This window comes from Amblyomma mixtum, chromosome 3, assembly GCF_055824585.1.
Source record: "Amblyomma mixtum isolate Tamu chromosome 3, ASM5582458v1, whole genome shotgun sequence".
Taxonomy (NCBI): Eukaryota; Metazoa; Arthropoda; class Arachnida; order Ixodida; family Ixodidae; genus Amblyomma; species Amblyomma mixtum.
This window is the reverse complement of record NC_143014.1, coordinates 109,350,666-109,362,234: the sequence shown is the minus strand read 5'-3', so window position 1 is coordinate 109,362,234 and position 11,569 is coordinate 109,350,666. Positions and strand designations below refer to the sequence as shown.

Here is an 11,569-nt window from a genome sequence, read left to right as displayed (position 1 = left end):
TTGAACGATAGCTCTAACGTAAAGTTGACGTTTAGGTGACGTAAGGAATAAAAATTTGCTGTATGGTTGCTGGTAGGTCATTTTTTGTCGTTTTAGGTCTAGAAAGAGACTGGCTGAAGTGTTATAGTGAATTAACTCGTTCGACTGATGAAACCGAAACAGCTCTAGAAAAGAAGTTCAGTTATTAATTATTTAGCGGTCGCAGGCGAATACCACGCAGTAATTCATGTATTTTATAATGTCTAACGCATAATTTGAAAGAAGGAAACATGCAGTAGAATTAGGTGTCCTAGGGCGTCTTTCATAGCCTGACGCATGGCCTGATGGCCTGAGTACCATACCATACCATACCATACCATACCATACCATACCATACCATACCATACCATACCATACCATACCATACCATACCATACCATACCATACCATGCCCTCTGCACGCGCAACATCGTTCAGTGCCTTAATTTTTTTCGTGCATTTAGCTATAAATATTAAGCTGTCTGGCAACAACGAACATTCCCCGCGCTACCCAAGCCTTTCGTTTGTTTCTATGACAACTAGTTCCGCTAGTCCGGCGTGCCGCAGCCGCCCTGTTTCCTTGTTGACCTCGACAGCCGTCGACAGCCTCTACAGATGCAAACTTGTTTAGGCACTTTCCTTGTTTGTTGAACTTTTCAGTGCTGGTCGTCATTACGTAGAGAGACCGTTTTATTAAGACTACCATGCCGTTGAAGTTAATTGTTACGGATGATAAGGCACGTCTACTTTCACGTCTCAAACTTTTGATCCAACAAGTTGCCGACAACTTCGTTTCGTCTGAAAATGAATATATTAAAGTTGGTGTTTCCGGTAAGTATCATGCATTTGATTCAGCCCATATGGTGGACGCGAACGCTGCGCTGACTGTCAACTTGGTCTGCTTTTTTATTTAATTTTTTTTTTTTTCAGGTGGTAGCATGGTTGGCATGCTCGCCAGTTTGCTGCTTGAGGTAAAGACGGATTGGCAAAAATGGCGGTTTTTCTTCTGTGATGAAAGACTTGTACCATTCAACAACAGTGAGAGCACTTTCGGTTGCTACAAAGCGCAACTTCTACCCAAGCTTAATTTAAAAGAGGAGCAGTTTGTGATCGTGAACCCATCGCTGTCACGTAAGCCCCGCATCGTTCCTATAATGAGCTGCCCGTTGTTTTGTTGCGCAGCGTCACAGTTCTGCACCGTTTTTTCAGCTTCCGACGCAGCCCGAGACTACTGTGAAAAATTGGCGAAGTATTTTAATGCCGTGCCTGAATTTGACTTGCTGCTTCTGGGAATGGGACCTGATGGGCACACTTGCTCCCTGTTTCCTGGTCACAAGTTGCTTGAGGTGGGTGGCGTGTATAGCTTTGCTGACTGCATTTCAACGAAATTCTAGGCGTTCGATTTCACTGTGCAAGCTGTGTGTGGTAGGTCACTGGCCATGTGTTTCCTTTGACTGACAATATTTCCTTCGATTCCTTACTGCTGCGTTACTGTCTGTATATTATACTCTGGGTGTAATACTCTTTATAAAGAGTGCATAGCTTTGGAAACAGTAGGGAAGCATCTATATTTTCTCCTTTTCATGCTATTTATTGAGTGCCGAATTTGTATAATTCTTTTATGTTATAGTTAGTTCGTCCCATGGGAGACTTAGAAGCTACTGCATGGGTATGCTCAGACTTACACTTTGCATAGTCATAGTTTCCATTGACTGCCTAGTTTTTTCGTGAACGGGGAGATGAATGCTTAATATTTTTTTTTTAGGAAAAAAGCAGGTGGGTGGCTGAAATTACAGACTCTCCGAAGCCACCGCCGTGCAGAGTGACTTTAACTTTGCCAGTCATCAATTCTGCAAAGCTGGTTGTGTTTCCAATTTCTGGTGTTGAAAAGGCGGATACTGTCCTTGTAAGTTACTGCTTCTCCATTCTTGTTATTGGTGTATAAAAAATGTCTGATTATTGTAGCCCCATCTCCTTTTGTGCTCATAGTTCCGTGAATTCTTTTTTGTATCTATTACTTCCATTTCAAGAACCATATGTATCAGCAGCGCGAACACAACACAGGAAGAAGAAGGTAAAGAGCGCTGAGCTTCCAACTTTTATTTGAGCAAAACTGAACCCGCACTTATATACACATACCAGGTAAAATCCCACCAGGGGGGTAATCAAGGCGCGCGATCGAATTGGGACCAACACGATGTCCAGGGCACCAAAAAGATAACTAGAATTGCACTATACAATGACTTCCATGAAATGAAGCACGAATGACATGCGGAAAAAACAAGACAATGTAAAAACAGGGTTGAGTGTGTCCAAATGGAAAAATGGAAAAACAGAGTTGAGGCCGCGAATTTTGCTAAAAGCCCCGCCGCGGTGGCTCAGTGGTTATGGCGCTCGGCTGCTGACCCGAAAGACGCGGGTTCGATCCCGGCCGCGGCGGCTGAATTTCGATGAAGGCGAAATTCTAGAGGCCCGTGTGCTGTGCGATGTCAGTGCACGTTAAAGAACCCCATGTGGTCAAAATTTCCGGAGCCCTTCACTACGGTGTCTCTCATAGCCTCAGTCGCTTTGGGATGTTAAACCCCAATAAACCAAACCAAACCAATTTTGCTAAAAAAACATGAGAAGGCGAGAACACGGTAAAAAGGTAAAAACAGGGTTGAGTGTGCGCAAATGGAAAAATGGAAAAACAGAGTTCAACGAGCGAATTGTGCTAAAAAAACATGAGAAGACGAGGACACGGTAAAAAGGTAAGCGATACGAAGGGTTAGCGCCAACAATTAACACAGGTTTTACCTGGTTTTTAGGGGCACACTGCATTTTCGTTCTAGCCGTGTTAATTGTTGGCGCTCACCCTTCGCATCGCTTACCTTTTTACCGTGTTCTCGCCTTCTCATGTTTTTTTTTTTAGAAAAATTCGCGCCCTCAACTCTGTTTTTTCATTTTTCCATTTGGACACACTCAACCCTGTTTTTATATTGTCTTGTTTTTTCCGCATGTCATTCGTGCTTCATTTCATGGAAGTCATTGTATAGTGCGATTCTAGTTATCTTTTTGGTGCCCTGGACATCGTGTTGGTCCCAATTCGATCGCGCGCCTTGTTTACCCCCCTGGTGGGATTTTACCTGGTATGTGTATATAAGGGCGGGTTCAGTTTTGCTCAAATAAAAGTTGGAAGCTCAGCGCTCTTTACCTTCTTCTCCTTCTTCTTCCTGTGCTGTGTTCACGCTGCTGATACATATGGATCGCAACCAACTAGCCCGACAGATGGTGTTATTCATTTCAAGAACTGAGTTTTGCTGGAGCATCTGTGAAAAGAAAAGGCAGCAGTATGGTGATGAAGTTTTTAAATATTTGCTGCTAGTAGATGTTGTGGCTGTTGAAAAAATAAGCTATTAATTTTGAACATCATGATGTGAGATACAATGGAAGAAATGTGGCGCTATGTTGTCTAAAACTAACCTGTAGCGGAGATTTGAAACATAGGCACATCATAAGCCTGACAATTTGTGGGGCAAACATTTAAAAACTATGCCGTCCATTTCTTTTCATTGCGTTTATTTGTTTTAGCCATGTTATGCTAACTTGTTCAGAGTGGGGCAAGGTGAGTTGAACTGCTGTTTAGTGCCAGTGGCCTGCAACAGCAGTTTTGTGTGCAAGAGTAGCACAGGCATTCTGTTTTGGCATGTTTCCTTTGTGTTGTTTGTGAAATCGTGCAATGTGTAAAATTTGCTGCTTTGGAATAAAGAGTTGTGGAGTACTAATTTGACCGCAGTTGAAAAGGCACTATGGCACACCACTTGTGTGTAGTCCTGCTGTTGCTCTGTTTTTTGGTGTTTGCTCACAACTGCTTTACTTGATGACATGATGACTTGCAGCTCTACTTCCTCTGTGTCGATCATAATGGAAGTGGCCGCCGCGGTGGCTCAGTGGCTATGGTGCTCGGCTGCTGACCCAAAAGACGCGGGTTCGATCCCGGCCGCGGCGGCTAGAATTTCTTTGGAGGAGAAATTCTTGAGGCCCGTGTACTGTGCGATGTCAGTGCACGTTAAAGAACCCCAGGTGGTCGAAATTTCCGGAGCCCTCCACTACGGCGTCTCTCATAGCCTTAGTCGCTTTCGGACGTTAAACTCCATAAACCAAACCAAACCATAATGGAAGTGGGAAGTTAGACAGCTGTTAAGAGAGGCAGAATGACAGTTGCTTTGAAGCAGAGCATGTTCGTATTCTTTATTACTGTAGGGATGCCGTTGCCTGCTACTTTGGCTTATAATTCGAATGGCTTTTGTGCCTTTATCCAAGCACCTCATAATCATGCTCCAGAACTGGGCCCAGATATTCCAAAGGGTGATGTGACAAATGTTTAGTTACTGATTGGTTTAACATGGTTGGGTAATTTCTTCAATTGCGCATTGGCATGGCTCCTGGCTTTTTGAATGATGCGAGCACAAATGTGATCACATGGCGGTAGCCTGGAAGAGCCACAGCGAAACGAAATCTTTGATGTAAAGGCTGGGGTATACACAATGCAATTGACTTAGTAGACAGGTTCATATCTAGAGATGAATTGTTTGATTACAAATTGGAATTTTATTGGGATGACTCTATGGCCTGTCAATGGGGTGTGGATAGGAAGGTCATCGTTACTGTCATGTTGGCAATATTAAATCTTTATTAGGATCTGTACTTCTTGTGTGTACACCCATAGTGCCAGCAAGATTTATTTGGTGTGCCTTTCTACGCAGGTCTTATCTTGGAAACTGTAATCTAGAGATCAAATGAGTCACCACACTCATGTTTTAAGAAGTTTCTCCTAGTTGCTCTGCAGTACGTTTTGATTAGAGGAACGAGTTTATCAATGAGCTGATTGTGTGATGGGGTTGGTACATGATGTTAAAGCAAGTAGTTATATGCTTGAGGATGCAACAATGAAACACTATGGTGGGCACTTGGTTGTAGATTCATGCTGCCTGCAGAGACTGGGAGCATTGTTTTTATATTTAAGGCAAGGGCTTGCAAATATCCAAACTTTTCAAATAGAAAATATCATCTTATTCAGTTCACTGAATAAATAAAAAAAGTCGATATTCGGAACAAATCGAATTTGTTGTCAAGTTTTCGAATAGTTATTAATAATAGGCACGAAGCTTGAATAATGCGCCATAGTTTTCTTCTATGACACTTTGAAAAATAAATGAAAAAAATAAGTACCTTGACAAAGACACGGACAGATAGGCACACACATACAGTGCTAACTTCCAACAATAATATGATGCATGAACAAGCCCGAGTGTCTAACATTTTGAAAAACAAGACCTACTCCAATGCCACGCATACCATGCTGCCACAATTGGTCTGCATGAAATCGAGGGTTCAATGCTGCAACGTGGCCAGTTTGTGTGGCATCATTCATAATGCTCATATATGGATTCAAGATTGGGCAATGAGGCAGCACTCAGGCAGGTTTAGCAAACTAGGAAACCTCGCTTTTAAAGCCTAATTATGGAACTAATGGCTCATATGTTGCTGTCACTCCTCTAAGCTGCTGAGATGTGGTGATGTTCATGCACTGTCATCAGCAGTACCAAAAGGTAATGTTCTTAAATGTATGTCTGCTGCGGTTGGTTGCTCAGTGGTAATGGCGCTCGCCTGCTGACCCGAAAGATGCGGGTTTGATCCCGGCCGCGGCAGTCGAATTTTGATGGAAGGCGAAATTCTAGAGGCCTGTGTACTGTGCTGTATCAGTGCACGTTAAAGAACCCCAGGTGGTCGAAATTTCTGGAGCCCTTCACTACGGCGTCCCTCATGGCCTAAGCCGCTTTGGGACATTAACCCCCATAAACCAAACTGAAACCATCTTATACGTATGAGGCGACTGACATAGAGTTATATGCTGACTTTGTGTTGTGCACCCCTGGTAGAAATCAGTGTTGCGTCTTTTGGCTGCTATAGATAGATTTCCCATAAGTTAGAGTGCTTCAGGTGTCCACTGAGATATGTGAGACAGATACTGCGCCATTTCCTTTCCTTAAAAACCAATTTACCTATACTGAAGCGCCACCGATAGTGCTTAGCTCTTTCACTTATTCGTTTTGTATGAATATTTGCACAAATAGCACATATACATAAAAATATTTAATTTGTATTCGATTCGGTTTGTGGCTACATTATTCGATATGGCAGGATGCTACACTATTCGTACTTGATTCAGTTTTGAAAAAGTGCTATGTGTAAACCCGTTGTTTAAAGTAATGTCACACTGGAATAAAAATTGCAACCACCACCCATAAACAGAAAGCCATCTTTTCAGCCTGTGAGCTACTAGCATGATTCATCATTTTGTACAAAATAGTACTGTTAAGTGTATATTCACCAACCAACCACACATTACTGTCAAGCTCATCTGAGTAATAGTGCATAGGCATTTTCATGCTTAAATCTGTCCTGTAGTGTTGTACAAGTGCAGTTACAAATAGGGGCAGTCATGGAATATGTTTGGCTTGTTGAATGACAATTACTGGAGTAGTCATTGCTGCCATCACCATGCAATGTTGGATTATTGTAATTGATGTAGCCACACTACACAGTTTATGCAAAGAAGATAGATTTTTTGCAATGAACTTGAAGGTATCTGTCAAGAAAAAGTTAGTATTGGCAATGAAATGGGCTTGCAGATGGTAGTCCTATGGGCTGTTGTGCATGCCTGCAAGTGGTGTCAGGTTTTCTGATCTCTGCAATACAACAAGGGTGCAGATATAAAGCAGTGCCATTGCTGTGGTTTGTGAATGCATGCTTGTAGGTTGGCAAGTATAAATGGCATTGTTGTGTTAAATTGGCAGCGGCACAGTGGTTCAGTATTTTTTTTGTGCTGAGCATGTTTCTCGATGAGGGTACGTACACACTTCCTGAATCGTATTTAGTGATGGCTCCACCGGTATGGTAGCTGAGTCAGTTAAAAAAAAAAATGATTGGTTATATTCTTCAGAGAGAAAGAGAACGCTGAGGGTGAGGGAAAGAGAAATTTAGAGTCTGTGGGCTTATGTACACTAGCTGAGCATTTACAGATGTTCACGTAACGCGCCGCTTATTAATTTTTTTATTCACCCACTGCGGTGGCTCAGTGGCTTTGGTGTTCGGCTGATAACCCAGAGGTTGCGGGTTCTGTTTTGGTCGTAGATGCTGCATTTCGATGGAAGCGAATACATAAACGGCCTCATGCTGTGCGATGTTGGCGCATGTTAAAGAACTCCAGGTGGTGAAAATTAATCTGGAACTCTCCACTATGGCGTCCCTCATAGCTCATATGTCTCTTCGGAATGTTATAAGCCCCACAGTTTGGAGTTAATAGTTTTTAATGCTGATTGAGTTTTTCTTATAAGAGGTCGGTGTTATTTTTTATTTAATTAAATTTTCCATTTGGCAAAATGATTCACAGCTCCCCAAAGTGTATCCTTCTTTCTTTCAAAATCTGTACCTACAGGGCCAATGCATATGTCGTAATGAAGGGCAAGCACCTGGGGCTGTTTCGAGTGCGCCGAAATTTATTGAACGAGCTTTCTTGCATTTTTCCTCTGCAGTAATGCGTCCGTGGATTGAACCTGTGACCTCGCTCTCGGCAACAGAACAAAGCAGCTTGATGTTTGACTGGTTTAACTGTAGAGTAGGTTCTAAGTGTCTCTTAAAGTGTGTGTTTGTTTACTTCTTGCATTGAATGTTTTTATTCTCAGAAAGTGCTCCACCCGAAGGACGGAGAGCAGCCCCTCCCAGCGTCACTTGTTCAGCCTACCAAAGGCGATGTCATATGGCTTTTGGACAGCGCGGCCGCTAGCCTGCTGCCGAAGTGAATCGATCTCGGCATATTCATCTGTGCCGGAGAATGGCGGGTGCCGAACACTTAATAAAATATTGCCTTGTATCCATGCGTGCTTTTAAAAAAAGTTTTCGGTGAGGATTATACTAAGCAGTGAAGGAGATGGAGTTTCACGCATTGGTGGTCTTGTTTGTAATGTGGTAGAAAAGCTGAAAAAAACAGCACACAAGTAGGTAGAAATGAAGTTTTAAATATTTGGGTTAAAGCCTGAAATCTAGTGTCTGGTAGCTGTTGCAGTGGATCGCTTGAGTCCTGTGTGCACTGTTAATTTGCAGGGACTTTACATAAGATTATCCCCCCCTTCCAAGGAAAAAAATAGGGGGCACTTAAGCTCCGCCTTACGGGTATGATGCGCTAGCATTAATGGGTTAATGCCCATATATGCAGAATTGGGCCCAGCACCTCCAGAAACGGTAGCCTATTCTCTACCGCCTCGGCACTCCAGTGACCCAGGTATCCGCTGGGTTCTTCAAATGGGCACAAGCCATGACCCGACCGGGTGCTCGGCTTTCCTGGGTGCACGGCTTGGGAAAGGAGCCTGCGCCTTAAACATCCCCATTATGAGCTATCCTCATGCGAGCCTCATGCCTCATGGATGTTTCAGTGATTGGCTCACTGTCTGCTTCTCAATATATCCTATTAGGTAGCCGGTCAGAGGAAACTCGTTAAAAAAAGTTCGCATCACTGTACGTGTTCACGATGCACACATTCAAGGCAGGTTTTGAGATCATTCCTTTCAACTTTTAGACCACCCGCATACGTCTATCTGCCCACGAGGTGACCTGCATTCGCCTTGGAGCATTGCATGGGCTCGGGCTTACCCAAAAGCCCATGCCTGGCCCGCAGGCCGGGTCGGGTCGGGTCGGGTACAGCATCTTTTTTGCTGGGCCTGGGCTGGGCTCCTGCCTGTGTACTGACGGCCTGAGCAGGGCTCGAGCTTGTGGTACTTTCGCTGAACGCCCACTTTGTGCACATGGGGTTAACTAACGGCAGGCCAAGACAGTGAGGGCCAGTTTTCAACTATTCCCAGAGTGCAAACTTATTAATCTTCGGTAATATGTCATGCGATATGATGAGCATGCCAAAAAATGAAAAGAATGCAGAAAACGCAAAATACTGGCAAAACAGCTTATATGCCATTCGGTGTTCCTTAAGCTCATATACACTCTTTGCAACGCTCTTCGGTTCTGGAGCACTGAGAGCCTTATCGACAGATTCGACACAGTACATACTTTTGCTTGCCAGCTTCTTAGCTTTGTGAAATTGTTATGCATGAAGCATAAGTATGGCATCCACACACATAATGGAGAAACATTTCGATTTAACCATTTGAATATAGCCCGAGACGAACAGAAACTGTGAGGCTGTCTTCGCTGTTTTGGTGCTAGATTTTCAGCTCCAAGTGCATCACACTTACCTCCTCCCCAGCACGTGCACTGGCTCTGTAATGTTCCATGCTTGATATTAACGAGTCTCACACTTCCTGATAATCATTGTGCTATTTCTTCTTTTTCGTGTTGATACTCCCCCTGGTTTCCTGGAGCATAAAGGAGGCTGCGGGAACGTCCGAGAAAGTATACTTTTGTTTTTATTTGGCACGCGCGCCGCGCAACCGCCTTGCGCTCGCCTTGCATTTGCGAAGATTCAGTCCGCAACCAAGAGGGCTTTAGTTTATTATTTTCAGCAAATCGTTATGTGTGGCATTCAAGGCACTGCACTTTATTCTCTGTAAAATAAAAAGCGGTAGGGTTTTAACGTAGTTAAACCAAGTAAAAGTGCGATAGCATGTGTTTAGCCTAGTTGGCTCATGATTTTACTTTGCTGGGCCGTCGGCACGTCTGGCGATGGTATTAGTTTGATAGTAGTATCAGTTGACGAAGAAGACGATGTGCAATGCACAGCGTGAGGGTGTGTTGCAGTTTTACACAAGGCGTGATCGGCTGCGGTGGTAGATAGTGCTCTCGTGCAGTGGCCAGCGAAGCTGATATGTTCGCGCCGCCGCGGGTTTGAATCGCAGTCGCGGCAATATTTATTTTATTTATTTATGGTTTGGCCAATGTCACCCTCAAGGTCAAGCTTCACACAAACTCGGTGAGCCGGTTTGACCTCATGAAGTAATGCTTTCGCACTAAAAAGTGCCAATTCAACCAGAAGCAAAAACTAGAAAATTTTAGACTTCTAACGTGGCGCACTCTTTTTCACTGTAATTAACACTGGCGCTTCTGTAGCGCACTTACAGCTTTTGTGTTGTTCGGGCCTGAGCCCGGTGGGCCAGGCGGTGTAGGTGAGAGCTTGCTCCGGCTCAGGACGGGCCCGGGCATGTATTAGAGAAACCGGGCTGGGCTCGGGCTGAGCCCGGACCAATAATTACGGACCGTGCTGCGCTCTAATTCACCTGACTTGACTTGATGGTTAAGGCCCGGTAATCCTCGTTGGGCTGTTGAATAAGATACTTCGGGTAGTTGTCACAGCTATATTTTTGTATCCCTCATTCCTTCGCGTCTGTGGAAAATACGCCGCAACGTAAGCATTACATCATGGGACTCTGTACGCTTAAGACAGTTGTTCATCTACATTCAAACCGTCTTCAGCACTGTCTACTCTCTCTGGTGTTCTCGCGACTCTCACTATTACCACTACTGTAAATGAAGACGAGCCAAACCCGGACATACACGTCCTTAGACTCTGGGCTCTTCGTCTTTAGGCGTATCATTACGCCTCTCGTCACCGCGACGACCCCTCGGCTCTTCCCGCTCTTCATTGGGCTACCGCACGTGAGCGGCGCTATTGAAAGAACGCTGGGCTGCATGGTGTGACCGCCTCTCCTCTACGCATGACAATCGACATCTTTGGAGTGTTTCATGCCATGGAGCGCCCTTCTCAGGTTGCAGATTACACAGAGATCATTCGCCTCACGCTGAATGTGTATGAGGACATTTGCACTACAGGCGGACCGTCAGTTTTTTCCATACTATGATTGCACCTCTACATCTCCTCCTGGCTTATCGTTTACAGAGCCCCCCGCTTCTGACTTAACCATGGCAGAGCTGCTTGCCTGCATTGAACGCCTCTAAAGTAACACTACTCCCGGGCACGACAACAAACCTAACTCCTCCTTCTGTAAGTTGGAAGGGACTGCTTTGCAGACTCTGCTTGATATTTTCAACGAAGTGTGGCATTCTGGCGTCATTTCGGGAGAGTGGAAGCATTCTATTGCAGTTCCAATGCCCAAGTCAGGTCATACTTAGTATCTCGCTCGGCCCTTCGTCCAGTTTTCCTCACGGTTACAAACCGCAAGCTTTGCGAAAACATTCTCGCCGCTTGCTTGTCGTGGTGGTTGGAATCCCACGATTGTTACCAAGAATCCCAAATCGGTTTTCGCCCACAAATTGGAACGGAGGATGGTCTTGCTACTTTGGCTGCTGACGTGCTTCACCACTCTCCGCAGGGTCACCTTGTGCGAACCGTGATCACTACAGGTATAACAAAAGCAAGGGCGTCCGCAGAATTTTTTGCAGGGGGGGGCCCCGTTGGTGCCCCGGGGGGGGGGGGGGGGGGGGGGGGGGGTATGTTCGTAGCAGAAAGGCGCTATTTGCGGAGTAAATTTATTTATTTATATATAAATAAAAATTAAACAAAATGCACACATGAAAGAAAAATTACAAACAGCAAATTAAAGCG

The 11,569-nt window shown here is 44.6% G+C and overlaps 1 protein-coding gene across 1 annotated transcript; it reads left to right on the top strand.

Annotated features, from left to right (window-relative positions):
* Positions 1–454: 454 nt before the first annotated feature.
* Pgls (6-phosphogluconolactonase) lies at positions 455–7,933 on the top strand. Its single transcript, XM_089580681.1, has 5 exons — positions 455–849; positions 949–1,149; positions 1,228–1,364; positions 1,784–1,924; positions 7,746–7,933. Exons 1-5 carry the CDS (start codon positions 723–725, stop codon positions 7,860–7,862), a joined length of 723 nt encoding a protein of 240 aa, XP_089436807.1. The 5' UTR covers positions 455–722; the 3' UTR covers positions 7,863–7,933.
* Positions 7,934–11,569: the final 3,636 nt, after the last annotated feature.

What these genes read in the sequence shown, in the direction of transcription:
- Pgls (XM_089580681.1), top strand. Translation starts at nt 723, where the DNA reads ATGCCGTTGAAGTTAATTGTTACGGATGATAAGGCACGTCTACTTTCA. An exon ending in TATTAAAGTTGGTGTTTCCG is followed by an intron (nt 850 to 948) that starts GTAAGTATCATG and finishes TTTTTTTTTCAG; the next exon opens with GTGGTAGCATGGTTGGCATG. An exon ending in CTGGTCACAAGTTGCTTGAG is followed by an intron (nt 1,365 to 1,783) that starts GTGGGTGGCGTG and finishes TTTTTTTTTTAG; the next exon opens with GAAAAAAGCAGGTGGGTGGC.